The sequence below is a fragment of the Quercus robur genome, chromosome 5, assembly GCF_932294415.1.
Source record: "Quercus robur chromosome 5, dhQueRobu3.1, whole genome shotgun sequence".
In the NCBI taxonomy this organism is placed as follows: Eukaryota; Viridiplantae; Streptophyta; class Magnoliopsida; order Fagales; family Fagaceae; genus Quercus; species Quercus robur.
Window position 1 is genome coordinate 20017582 of NC_065538.1, and position 12157 is coordinate 20029738.

The 12157-nt window shown below is 34.6% G+C and overlaps 2 protein-coding genes across 2 annotated transcripts; one reads left to right on the forward strand and one right to left on the reverse strand.

Annotated features, from left to right (window-relative positions):
• Positions 1-253: 253 nt before the first annotated feature.
• On the forward strand, positions 254-6763 carry LOC126725443 (homeobox-leucine zipper protein GLABRA 2). Its single transcript, XM_050430190.1, has 11 exons — positions 254-484; positions 620-885; positions 1446-1563; positions 1707-1901; positions 2235-2609; positions 2726-2827; positions 4637-4846; positions 5229-5403; positions 5512-5783; positions 5889-5975; positions 6077-6763. Exons 1-11 carry the CDS (start codon positions 404-406, stop codon positions 6455-6457), a joined length of 2262 nt encoding a protein of 753 aa, XP_050286147.1. The 5' UTR covers positions 254-403; the 3' UTR covers positions 6458-6763.
• A 2685-nt stretch (positions 6764-9448) lies between these two features.
• LOC126725444 (30S ribosomal protein S17, chloroplastic) lies at positions 9449-10113 on the reverse strand. Its single transcript, XM_050430192.1, has one exon. The coding sequence runs from the start codon at positions 10054-10056 to the stop codon at positions 9586-9588; it is 471 nt and encodes a 156-aa protein (XP_050286149.1). The 5' UTR covers positions 10057-10113; the 3' UTR covers positions 9449-9585.
• Between the last annotated feature and the right edge of the window lie 2044 nt (positions 10114-12157).

Sequence of the window (12157 nt, forward strand, 5' to 3'; positions counted from 1 at the left end):
AGCTTGAGCCACTAAGCCCAAGTTGTAATTGAAAAAAAATAAATAAACAAAAAACCCTTAAAATACCGTTGAAACATAGATTCAACCGTTTAAAGTTAGTTGAGACTTCCACTTTCCTCCTCAAAAAAACTAACAGTCAACCCCTACCAGCCCTCTCTCTCTCTCTCTCTCTCTCTCTCTCACACACACACACACACACACACACACACACTCACACACAAACATAAATCACCATAAAAGAAAAAACCTCTTTGAGTTCATCATTTTGTTTTATATCCTTAAATCAAGCAGCCCCCACATCTCTTTCTCTCTCTTTCTACACACCTTCATCACCACCGCCATGCTTGGTCCTTATTAAAACAACCCATTTGCCATTGCCACCCCAAGAACTCTCATTCTTGCCATGGGCGTGGACATGTCGAATAATCCACCCTCTTCTCGTACCAAAGACTTCTTTGCCTCTCCAGCTCTCTCTCTCAGCCTTGTAATAATACTATTTCCATTCTCTATACTACTACTTCATTCATTTTCTTCCTTGTTCTTATATTTATATAACATAGAGATTCTATGGAGTTATTTACTTGCTTCTTTTGTGTGTGTGTTTGTTACTTATATTTAGGCCGGGATTTTTCGCGATGCCGGCGCAGCAGCCACACCGAACATGGAGGTGGAAGAAGGGGATGAAGGAAGCGGAGGAGGTGGCCGGAGAGATGACATGGTGGAGATTAGTAGTGAAAACTCGGAGCCTCTGAGGTCAAGGTCCGACGATGAATTTGACGGTGAAGGAGAGCCTGAAGATGATGGTGCTGATGGAGACAAGAACAAAAAGAAGAAGAGAAAGAAGTATCATAGGCACACTGCTGAGCAAATTAGAGAAATGGAAGCGTGAGTGGTTTTAATTTGTCTCTCTTAGTTTCTTTCTTATCATTCTCATTTTAATACTAATTTTGTTTTCTTTATATGCATGTATGAAGAAAAAGGATTTAAAGCTTTGAAGCTTAATGAGTTTGCTCAATTTGAGTCATTGAAAATAAAAATCAGTTCCCAGTTTTTTATTTTTTTTATGAACTTGGTTTGCTAATTGGTCATTCATTAATCAGTGTTAGTTTGCATGTCAATCTTGTAGCTTTAATGGGTGCTTTATGGTGTACGATGTACAGAAAGATTTAAAAAACAAGAAAGTTAGTGACATGCTTACAAAAGAAACAAGATTCAAAAGTTAAAGCTATCTTAAAATTTCCACTACCTTCTCTTTTCTTTGTTTTATATGTGTTAATGGATACCGACAGAAAAACACAATAGATAAAAAAGCATAATTTCTTTCCTCGCAGATTACCAATGTTAAATTTTCATTTGTTTTAACTCTTTCTTGGGCAATTTTTGATACTTGGTCTCCAATATTATCCGGTTAATTAATCCAAAGTTCCAATGAACTCAATTTACAGGCTATTTAAAGAGTCACCCCACCCAGATGAGAAGCAAAGGCAACAACTAAGCAAGCAATTAGGCCTAGCTCCTAGGCAAGTCAAGTTCTGGTTTCAAAATCGTCGAACCCAAATTAAGGTACTCTAATTCATTTTCAGTCATGCTTCATGTATGATAATTCATGCAATTCAATCTATTATCACATTGCACTGTTGTTTTTTTCCCCCTCCTTTTGTCCTATTCATTTCATGAAGTTGAGGAATGCATTGTATTGGGTGCAGGCTATACAAGAGCGCCATGAGAATTCTTTGTTGAAGACAGAAATGGAGAAACTCCGAGACGAAAACAAAGCCATGAGGGAGCAAATAAATAAAGCTTGCTGTCCCAATTGTGGCACTGCCACCACTAGCCGAGAAGCTGCTTTGACTACGGAGGAACAACAGCTCAGAATTGAAAATGCCAGACTCAAAGCTGAGGTTTGAAAAAAAAAGCTAACACACATAAAACAAAGTTATTTTTTCCATTTTTATTATGAAAATGTCTTGCTGAATAAAATTTGTGTGTCCTATTTTGGGTATTTCCTTTTTTGCTCTATGAAGTATGAATCATAGTTTTCCATTTGTCCCCCCATTTTTTTACTATAAAGTAACCGAAGTTTAAAAATGTTAACCAAAAAAAATAAAATATATAAAAAATTCAAAGAAAATGTAACATAGTTGGGTAGAGTATAAAATGGAACCTTAAAAAGGATCCGAAGATTTTTATTTTGTGTTGCGTACTTAGTAATAAAGTTTGATTCAAATGTTCAGGTAGAAAAACTTCGATCAGCTCTAGGGAAATACCCTCCAGGGACATCCTCACCTTCATGTTCAACTGGCAATGACCAAGAGAATAGAAGCTCTTTGGATTTTTACACTGGGATTTTCGGGATTGAGAAGACGAGGATAATGGAGATAGTAAATCAAGCAATGGAGGAGCTCACAAAGATGGCTACTGCAGGAGAACCATTATGGATTCGAAGCGTTGAGACTGGTCGGGAAATACTTAATTATGATGAGTACATGAAAGAATTCTCTATCGAAAACTCAAACAATGCGCGGCCAAAGAGATCCATTGAGGCATCAAGAGAGACTGGAGTTGTTTTTGTGGATCTCCCACGTCTTGTTCAGAGTTTCATGGATGTGGTAAATATAATTAGTACTTTTTTCTCAAACCTGATAAACAGTGCTAAGCCTCCTTGTTGATTTACAAGTTTAATAATCTAATATTGGTTTTTATATGAATTAATCTGTTTCTGCAGAATCAATGGAAGGAAATGTTTCCATGCTTGATCTCAAAGGCAGCCACTGTTGATGTTATCTCCCATGGAGAAGGTCCTAATAAAAATGGCGCTGTACAACTTGTGAGTTGCTTGCTATGGTGTCTTTAATAATAACCTGGGATATATATCTTTGCACTACATCTTTACCTGTTAAAATTTTGAAATTAGTAGTACTCATGTGCTACTGCTATGGCTGTACAAATTTTACTAGCTTACAAATTGATGGGTCACTAATTATAAATACCATTTAAATATTCATTTATGAGGTGGTTGTCTATTGATCATATTTATTATTACATTAATTTGTAAGTTTTTTTATGCATTAAAACTTGTGGTACCTCATTTTCCTTTTAGATGTGTCACTAAATCACAAAGAGACAATTCAAATATTTATTTATGAGATAGTTTAAGCTTAAATCATATTTACTGTTACATTAGCTTGTAAATTTTATGTATTAAAACTTGCGGTATCTCATTTTCCTTTTAGATGGGTCACTAATCACAAAAAGATAATTCAAATATTCATTTATGAATGGTTAAAGTTTACTATTTATATTAATTGTCACATATTATGCATTAAAACTTGTTGTACCGATTTTCCTTTTGAAATGATGAAATCTACCTCATTTTTTTTTTGAAATGATGAAATCTACCTTCACAAATGACAAAAGAATTAATGGTGTTTTCTCAATAAGAGAGGTAACAGTTGTGCATTTACTCAACTGTAAAGAATCTTGGATTTATGTCTTGCATGAGTACTTTCGGTCATTCCTGCAGTCCAACCATGAGCAAAAGTTGGACTTTCGTGATGGATCTAATTTTACTGTTGTTATTAACTCAGCTAAAGGTCAAAGTTTTTGACATTTTGGCTGCCTATAATAAATTTTTGTGTACGATCTTTCTTTTTTTGCCTGCACTGGCACTGTTAGGGAAATTAATTCCAGGAAAAGGTTTTCAGTACTTTCATGTTAATTTTGTGTATGGAGTAAAAGTGGTGCCGTTTGCTATCACCTCCTGGAAAGTGGAAAGATGAAAAGCAAATCCTTAATTAATAGCCTTTTAGGAGCAAAAAAATGCTGTTCTCTAGATCTCTTTGAGATCTCACTAATCATTGTGTATATGAATATGAGACTCTCATCTCACAAATAAGCAATTATCAGGATTCGGGATATATCCATGGGGTTGGGCTCAACGACTTGGGTAGATGCTAGTGGTAGTGGGGGAATAGTTCCCAACCTCATAATATTATTGTGTTCCATATATTTTATGGTATAGTGAAAAAATTAAAGAGAGGAATATCTATTTTTGGCATATTTATTTCTTACACCTACTTTTCTCTCCAAAATAAGTAAAATTTAGTGGCATTTTCTCTCTAAATTTTACTTATTTTGGAGAGAAAATTTTAGTGGGCCCAAGAGAAAAATACCAATACACTTTCTTTTCTTCTATCAAACACTATTTAAAATTTTCTATGCTGTTTCTAATTAAATACTAGAATTTAAAGAGTAATATTAAAAACACAGTTTTTTTTTTCACAACTTTTTCACTAAAATGTCAAGTTTGATTAGAACAATATTGCTTTTACATGGATTCATACTAATACCACTTTTATTATTCATCAATTATAATAGACTACATTAGTAATTGTAAAAAAAACTAATGAAATTTTTGTGACCAAAGACTTTTTATTTGTTGAATTGTGACCATAGACTTATTGATATAAAAGTGTTTTTTTTTTCCTCCCTCTGTCTCTCTGTCTCTCCTTTTCTAGAAATCAAACATTAGAATAAAAAAATATCTTCTTTTCTTTTCTGAGTGAATCAAATATAGTGTTAATAATTTCTGTCATCTTTCAAAATTCTAACAGAAGACAACATTGTTCAATTACAGATGTTTGCAGAACTGCAAATGCTCACACCAATGGTACCCACTAGAGAAGTGTACTTCGTCAGATTTTGCAAGCAATTGAGTGCTGAACAATGGGCCATTGTGGATGTTTCTATAGAAAAAGTTGAGGATAATATTGATGCATCCCTTGTGAAATGCAGAAAACGCCCATCTGGTTGCATCATAGAGGATAAATCAAATGGCCACTGCAAGGTATATACGAAATATTAAACCTCTACCTGGATGAAATCAGTGATAGGGCATTTAAGTGTTTGCTTTGTTGCATATATAGAGTGAGCTCATCTTCATTTGCATGGCATTTTGCACTTGCTCTATGTCACAATATGACATCATAGCAGTTCCATGCAATTTTTCCCTTCTTAAACACCAGACAAATGATTCATTCATGGTGATATCTTTCACACTGAGATGCTTATTTGGAAATCACTTTGACAATTAATCTTGACCAGGGATGGGAAACAACTCAAAAATAAAAATAAAATTGCAGAGGTGAAACTAATGAAGTGAAGCATAAACTTCTTTAACTGATGTACACAAACGAGTTTAGTGATGATCTTTCCGGTGTGGTTTGCAGGTGATTTGGGTAGAGCACTTGGAATGCCAGAAAAGTCCAGTTCATACCATGTACCGCACTATTGTTAACAGTGGTCTAGCCTTTGGTGCAAGGCATTGGATGGCTACACTGCAACTCCAATGTGAACGGCTTGTTTTCTTCATGGCAACCAATGTTCCCATGAAGGATTCAACTGGTAAGTGATGCGGAAAGCGTGAAGACAATTTCTAAAGTAAAATTTGGATGAATCAATCAAAACTTAACTGGAGTCTGGGAAATTTACCTTCCTCTTGTCAAATATCAGGTGTTGCCACACTGGCCGGGAGGAAAAGCATATTGAAGTTGGCACAAAGGATGACATGGAATTTTTGCAGAGCAATTGGAGCATCAAGCTATCATACATGGACCAAGGTGTCGAGTAAGACAGGGGAAGACATCAGGATAACTTCTAGGAAGAACTTGAATGACCCTGGAGAACCTCTTGGGGTGATCTTGTGTGCAGTTTCTTCTGTATGGTTGCCTGTCTCTCCTCATGTCCTATTTGATTTCTTAAGAGACGAAGCTCACCGGAGTGAGGTTTGGCTGCTTTTCATTATTTAAACTACCATGGTTGATTATCTAAGGTATAGCAAAAGAATTGTTTGGGGTGATTTCTAACAATTTTTGTTTTGTATATCATAGTGGGATATAATGTCAAGTGGAGGTCCAGCACAATCCATTGCAAACTTAGCTAAAGGGCAAGATCGTGGCAATTCAGTGGCCATTCAGGTGAGTTCTCTAAAGTCAAAATTACAAACTTCATTAACTTTGGTTTCACCAAATCAAACAAATTCTAACCTCTATCTAACATTGGCTTTTCAAATTCTCAGACGATGAAATCAAAAGAGAACAGCATGTGGGTACTTCAAGATGGCTGCACCAATGCATACGAGTCTATGGTGGTCTATGCTCCAGTGGACATTACTGGCATGCAGTCTGTGATGACAGGATGCGACTCTAGCAACATGGCCATCTTACCTTCAGGATTTTCGATTCTTCCAGATGGGGTCGAGTCAAGGCCTTTAGTGATTACATCTAGGCAAGAGGAGAAGAGCACAGAAGGAGGGTCTTTGCTTACAATAGCAATCCAGATCCTAACTAATACCTCTCCCACAGCAAAGCTTTCCGTGGAGTCTGTGGAGTCTGTTAACACTTTAATATCATGTACCCTAAGAAACATTAAGACAAGCTTGCAGTGTGAGGATGGTTGATCACTACACCTTTATGAATTAGATAGGCATTAATTAATTGTAAAAGTCATAGGTTTTTCTTTTCTTTTTTCTCCCTCCAATATTAGTTTAGCAACTCAGCCTTTTGAAGTGAGTTTGTTTCCATCTGTTCTTTGGTTAGAATGGACGGCCTGGAACAAAGACATATCTGTGTTTGGCATTCTTTAGATTTAAGTGAAAAAGAGAGTAAGGGGTAGAGGTGTGGTTTAGAATCTTTAGAAATCTAAGAAAGGGAGATTTCTTATGTACAGAATTGTTGATTTTATCGATGCCATATTGTGATTGTTATGTTTGCTGCTTTATAAAATTGCCGACCAGAATGGTTCAAAAAATGGAACCGATCAATTTGAAATATGCAGCAATGTGGAAATATCGACCTGACACCTGAAGTAGTGACTCTAGCCTAAGAACTTTTGACTTCTTTTAGATGAATTATACAGTGAAAGTTTACCTCATTCAACTTCCATTTCAACTACTTCTAAGATTGGCATATTCTTCTAGTTATGCAGGAATCATACATCTCATGATCAATGCTGTATATATTATAGCGTACTGTACCACCCCATATTACCGTACTGGCCACTAAACCTATATGAATACCCCCTAAAACCTACTGGAAAAATACTGGGATATACCAGAGTTTTTTGGGTGTTTCAGCTGTTACGAGAGAGAGAGAGAGAGAGGAAATACAATTAGAATTGGTTATAAGACATGTTATTTGCGATAATAAATTGAGCTTATAAATTTTATGAATTTTAACTTTAATAGTAACCCAAAATGATTAACCAATATTAACCGACACTGAAATATTTTATTCAGTTGTGGAACCAAAATGGCCTCCATTACAGTACGCACAACTTTGCTCATGATGCAATAGAATAAAGAATGTAGCAGGGAGACATTACGATCTTAATCTAAATTTTCAGCTGAATTGTCAGCAGACAAGCCACATCATGATGTTTTGTAAAGCATGCTGCCAACACCAACAAGGAGAGCAGAAATGGGAGAACTAAATTAAACTGAAAGAAGTTTTGCATTGGGATGTGTGTCCCACTGGGTTTAATCACAATGAAGTTTCTGCAGATTCAATAGTCTCTTGAAACTGACCACTCGGTACCACACCCAAAACAACAGTCACAAACTATTCGATGCATCTAGTAAGCTTTGAAAACAATCAGATTATGCATGCTCTCTTTCTCTTTAAATACAATACCTCCAAATATAGTAATTCTTGACAATATAGATGATGAACTTCATCTCTAGTTACAGTTCCCATGACCAACAACTCATAAATGTCTAATTTGATTCCATGACCATGTAGTTTCCCAACATTCCCACAAATTGTCTTGTTCTGCAATTTTTTTTTTTTTTTTGATAAGTAATAAGTTTTATTGATATAAAAAGGGGACACCCTAGTACATAGGGAGTGTATAGGGGATCAACAAATTAAGAAAAAAAATGACAAGAATCAAGAAAGTCAAGAAAGGAAGAGAATGATTGGTTTCGCAAAGTAGGCAACCAATCTAATAAAGTTCTAAAGAAAAATAGCTTGAGGTCCAGTATGGATCTCTCATTATCTTCAAAACACCTACTATTTTTTTTCTCTCCAAAGACATCACATTAAGCAATGGGAAACAATTAACCATATACAACCATTTGGTTTCGCAAAGTAGTCAACCATTCTGCATTTTATACTTGTTGGTAGGTGAATTTAGCGTCTTAGCTTCAAAATTTTTTTTTTGACAAGTAATAAACATTTTTATTAAAAGGAGTACTACTTCATACGAAAAGGATGAAGTAGCCTCAAAAAAATAAGTACAATAAATTAACAAAAAAAAAATTATGTACATGAGGACTGAGAGTCTATGAAAAATGGAATGGAATCACTAAAAGTGATTCCCCAAGCACGAGACCAATCAAACAAGTTCCCTGCAAACAAAGCTATAAGCTAATCCCCAGAACATTCCAAATCCTCAAAAAGACAATTATTACGCCCCCTCCAAAAGAATTTCTGGATAACTCAGCATGCAAGCCTAGAATAACACCTATAAAATTGAATAACTCTAAGAAACACACCCCAGTAAAATGTTTGAAGAGCTCAGCTTCCATTACTTCATATACAGTAGTTTGGTTTTACCCATGCAAACAGAACTGCCATAGAGTCCTGAAGGAAAATTTCTCATCCTAGAGTACATTATCTTGTAAACTTTATTTGCACTAAGTAATGATAGTTTCTTGAATCCTCATACTATACCTCAGTCAGTTGAGAATTTACTTCACAGAACCAAACAGAAAGATTTGCCATCAATAACCTCTTAGTCTCAGTGATATATTATCAAACATCTGTTTTGCAGTTCCTCTGGACACTATCCAGACGCATAAAATATCCTATCATTAGAAAAGTCACCAAAACTGCTCTTTGATAGGACCTTTTTCCTCCCTTAAAGTAAAAATCAGAAAACTTACTCCTAGCCAAAGGAACAAACTTCCCAGATTAATTCCCAAATCTATATTTGATTCCTGACTATTATCAATTCAAGAACACTAAAACTCACCTTCAAATGCAATAATCCCAAATTTAAACCGAATCTCTCACTTTCACCGTTAAATTTCAGACTCTGTATATCATCATCACCATCACATAATTCACCAATAAATATACACAAAAATGATCACATGATCATCTTCATTCATTTATGTTCACTCACAATTTCACTCTTGCATCCTCTCAGAATTATTTTCCATTCTCTCTCAACTCTCAAATCCAAATAACTCCAAAGTTAGTTTTCAATTTCCCAATGCTACCTCCATCTATTTGGTGATTGCCAAAACCCCAATTCAAAGACAGACCAAATAAGCATAAATTTGAACAATTTAGTCACACTCATTACCAAAACCCATCAAAGAACAATAAAAATCAGACCCATTTCCAAACCCCATTAATTTACAAAGATAAAAAGCAAAAAGCATGAATTCAAGCATTAACAACATGCCCATGAAATTACATTAAATTTCAAATAGTATCACATGAAGTTAAAGCACAAAAGCATTGCAAAATTACCAAAAAAAAAAAAAAAAAATGAACAATAACAATAGAAGAAGACCTCACACTAAGCCTGCTGCTGAGACTCCAACGGAATCCCAAGCTCCTCTTTTTCAGTGTCTTTCTTCTTCAAATTCCTGTTTAGCACTGGTACAGCTAAAAAAGTCTTGGTCTTGCTAATGGGTCTGGTTTTCTCCAACTGCACAATGTCCCCAACCTGGAACTTGTTATCTGGGTCATGAGCTTGGTACTTCTTCTTCTTCCTGACACGCCTCTTGTACTTTGGGTGAGGTGCTAAGCGAACCACTTCCACAGCCACGGTCTTGTCGTTTGTGGCACAAACCACTTTGCCTTGAAGTGATTTCATGGCTCTGATGGGAGGGAGGAAGGTGAAGGAGTGGGATTGTGGGGTTGGTGAGGTGAGAGAGGAAGTGGGTTTTGAGAAGAGGGAGAGAGGAGTGGAGCCATGGAGGAATGGAGTGGAGAGTTTGAGGGAGTGTATGGGAGGGAGTTGGAGGAGAGAGTGTGTGAAAGCCATTGAATTGGAAGTTACTCGGTTTGGAAGGGGATAAGGGGGGGGGGGGGAGAGGGGAGGTTAATTGTGTGAGCTTCCCATTTTATAGATTTTTTTTTTTTTTTTTGACATTTTTAAATTTTTATAGTTATTATTTTTAAATTTTTTATATTTATAAATACAGCTGGATTTTAACTTGATATTGGTACTGGTGATAGCTATTTATAATAAGGTGAAGAAACTAATTGATTTTTAGTGTAGACGAAAAATTTGAATTTATAACCTTGATTTGTATCAATGTGGATTTTTTTTTTCAAAAGTGTTACGCTTTAAACATTTTTACTACAAATCTTATGTGTCAATTTATACGATCTACATTTTTTATCCTCGTATCTTTTTTTCTTAATCAAATAAAAGTATTTTTTATCCTCCACTTTTTATCCCACAACAAAACAACATGAAAGAAGACTAAAGTCTTTTTTATCTTTAAACTTTTGTTGGGCTTTGTGGAGCCTAATTGTGTTTGATCCGGTTGAAGACCTGACCCGATCCGAAATAATATTGCATGGTTTTTAGGGTTCGTTGTTGTAGTTTTTGAGAGAACAAAAAACTATACTGCTATACTTTGTATTTTTCCTTGATAATAGTGAAATTCCTGCAACTCCATGGACGTAGGCAAATTGCCAAATCACGTAAATACTGTCTTGTGTGTGTGATTATTTCTTTCTTTGGTGTGTGTTTTCTCTATTTTTTTTTTTTGTTTCTCACAGGTTTGGAATTTCGTGTTTATTCCCTACAACTTTTTCTATCCTCTAAGTGATTAACCCTGTATTAGGTTTTACCAAAGGTAAATGACATTGCCCTACGAGAAAATACTTTTTGTTTAGGTTTTACCAAAGGTAAATGACATTACCCTACAAAGAAATACTTTGTTTTGGGTAAGTATTTCAGGAAATACCATTTTCTTGACCTTTGTATAAATGCATATGTTGATCATTCCCAATTATATAGACTATTAATATATATATACAAAAGTAGTGGGCTTTAATTTGCTCAATTGGTAAAATCTCTCTTATACTAAAAATTAATTGATATCTTAGCGTGATGATAAAGAAATACCATTTCCTTGACCTTTGTATAAATGCATATGTTGATCATTCCCAATCATATAGACTGTTAATATATATATATATATATATATATATATATATATTTATGAGTTAAGTTCAAGTTACACTTAGTGTAACTTTAAGCAATGTTACACCACCTAATAACTTGTTATTAAATTCATATTTTAAGAATCCCATCATTAAATTACATGTTCTATAAATTATTTTAACATACATATAAATCATTAAATTCATATTTTAACATGCATGCTCATTTTCATGCCAATCAGATGTTATTTACCATGTGATCCATAAACTCATCTTTTATAAATTATTTTAAATTACAGAAACTTAAATTTAAATAATTGATTGATAATATGACTATTTTTTTTTGAGAAATAATTACAACATGCTGCTAACCCCGCAGCTCGAACCCTTTCCCCCTAGACCCCCAATTCAGCTACAAGGCCTTTGGCAATTGATAATATGATTATTAATCTTTGATCATCATGAAATTTTGCAAACATGGAGAATATATGAATATAATGTAATCCAACGGTAGATTTGTCAAAATTCACATATAATAATAAGTTATTAAGAGGAGTAATATTGTTTAGAATTACACTAGATGTAACATGAACCTAACTCTCTCTCTCTCTATATATATATATATATGAATAAAAGTAGTGGGTTTTAATTTGCTCAATTGGTAAATTATCTCTTAGATTAAAAATTAATTGATATCTTGACTTGATAATAAAGAACAACCATTATGCAATAGACTCCATAAATTTGAAATGTTATTTTATCTATATAAAAAAAAAAAATTAAATATATGTGTGTGCATGTTAAAATCCATTCTCTCTTAAAAATTCTGACATCCTTACTGGACTTAGGCCTTTGCTCCAAGAACAGTTACTGGGGTGGGCTAAATGCTAGCGGAATGAGTTATTGGTCTGGTGTTAACGTTGAGGCATTGCTGTTTCTTAAATTGTATTTTTGGGCTTATGAGGTTT

Excerpts from the sequence above, each read along its gene's own strand:
- LOC126725443 (XM_050430190.1), top strand. The coding sequence starts at position 404 with ATGGGCGTGGACATGTCGAATAATCCACCCTCTTCTCGTACCAAAGAC. Across the intron at positions 886-1,445 it reads CAAATTAGAGAAATGGAAGC|GCTATTTAAAGAGTCACCCC; the intron begins GTGAGTGGTTTT and ends CTCAATTTACAG. Across the intron at positions 5,404-5,511 it reads TCCCATGAAGGATTCAACTG|GTGTTGCCACACTGGCCGGG; the intron begins GTAAGTGATGCG and ends GTCAAATATCAG.
- LOC126725444 (XM_050430192.1), bottom strand. The coding sequence starts at position 10,056 with ATGGCTTTCACACACTCTCTCCTCCAACTCCCTCCCATACACTCCCTC.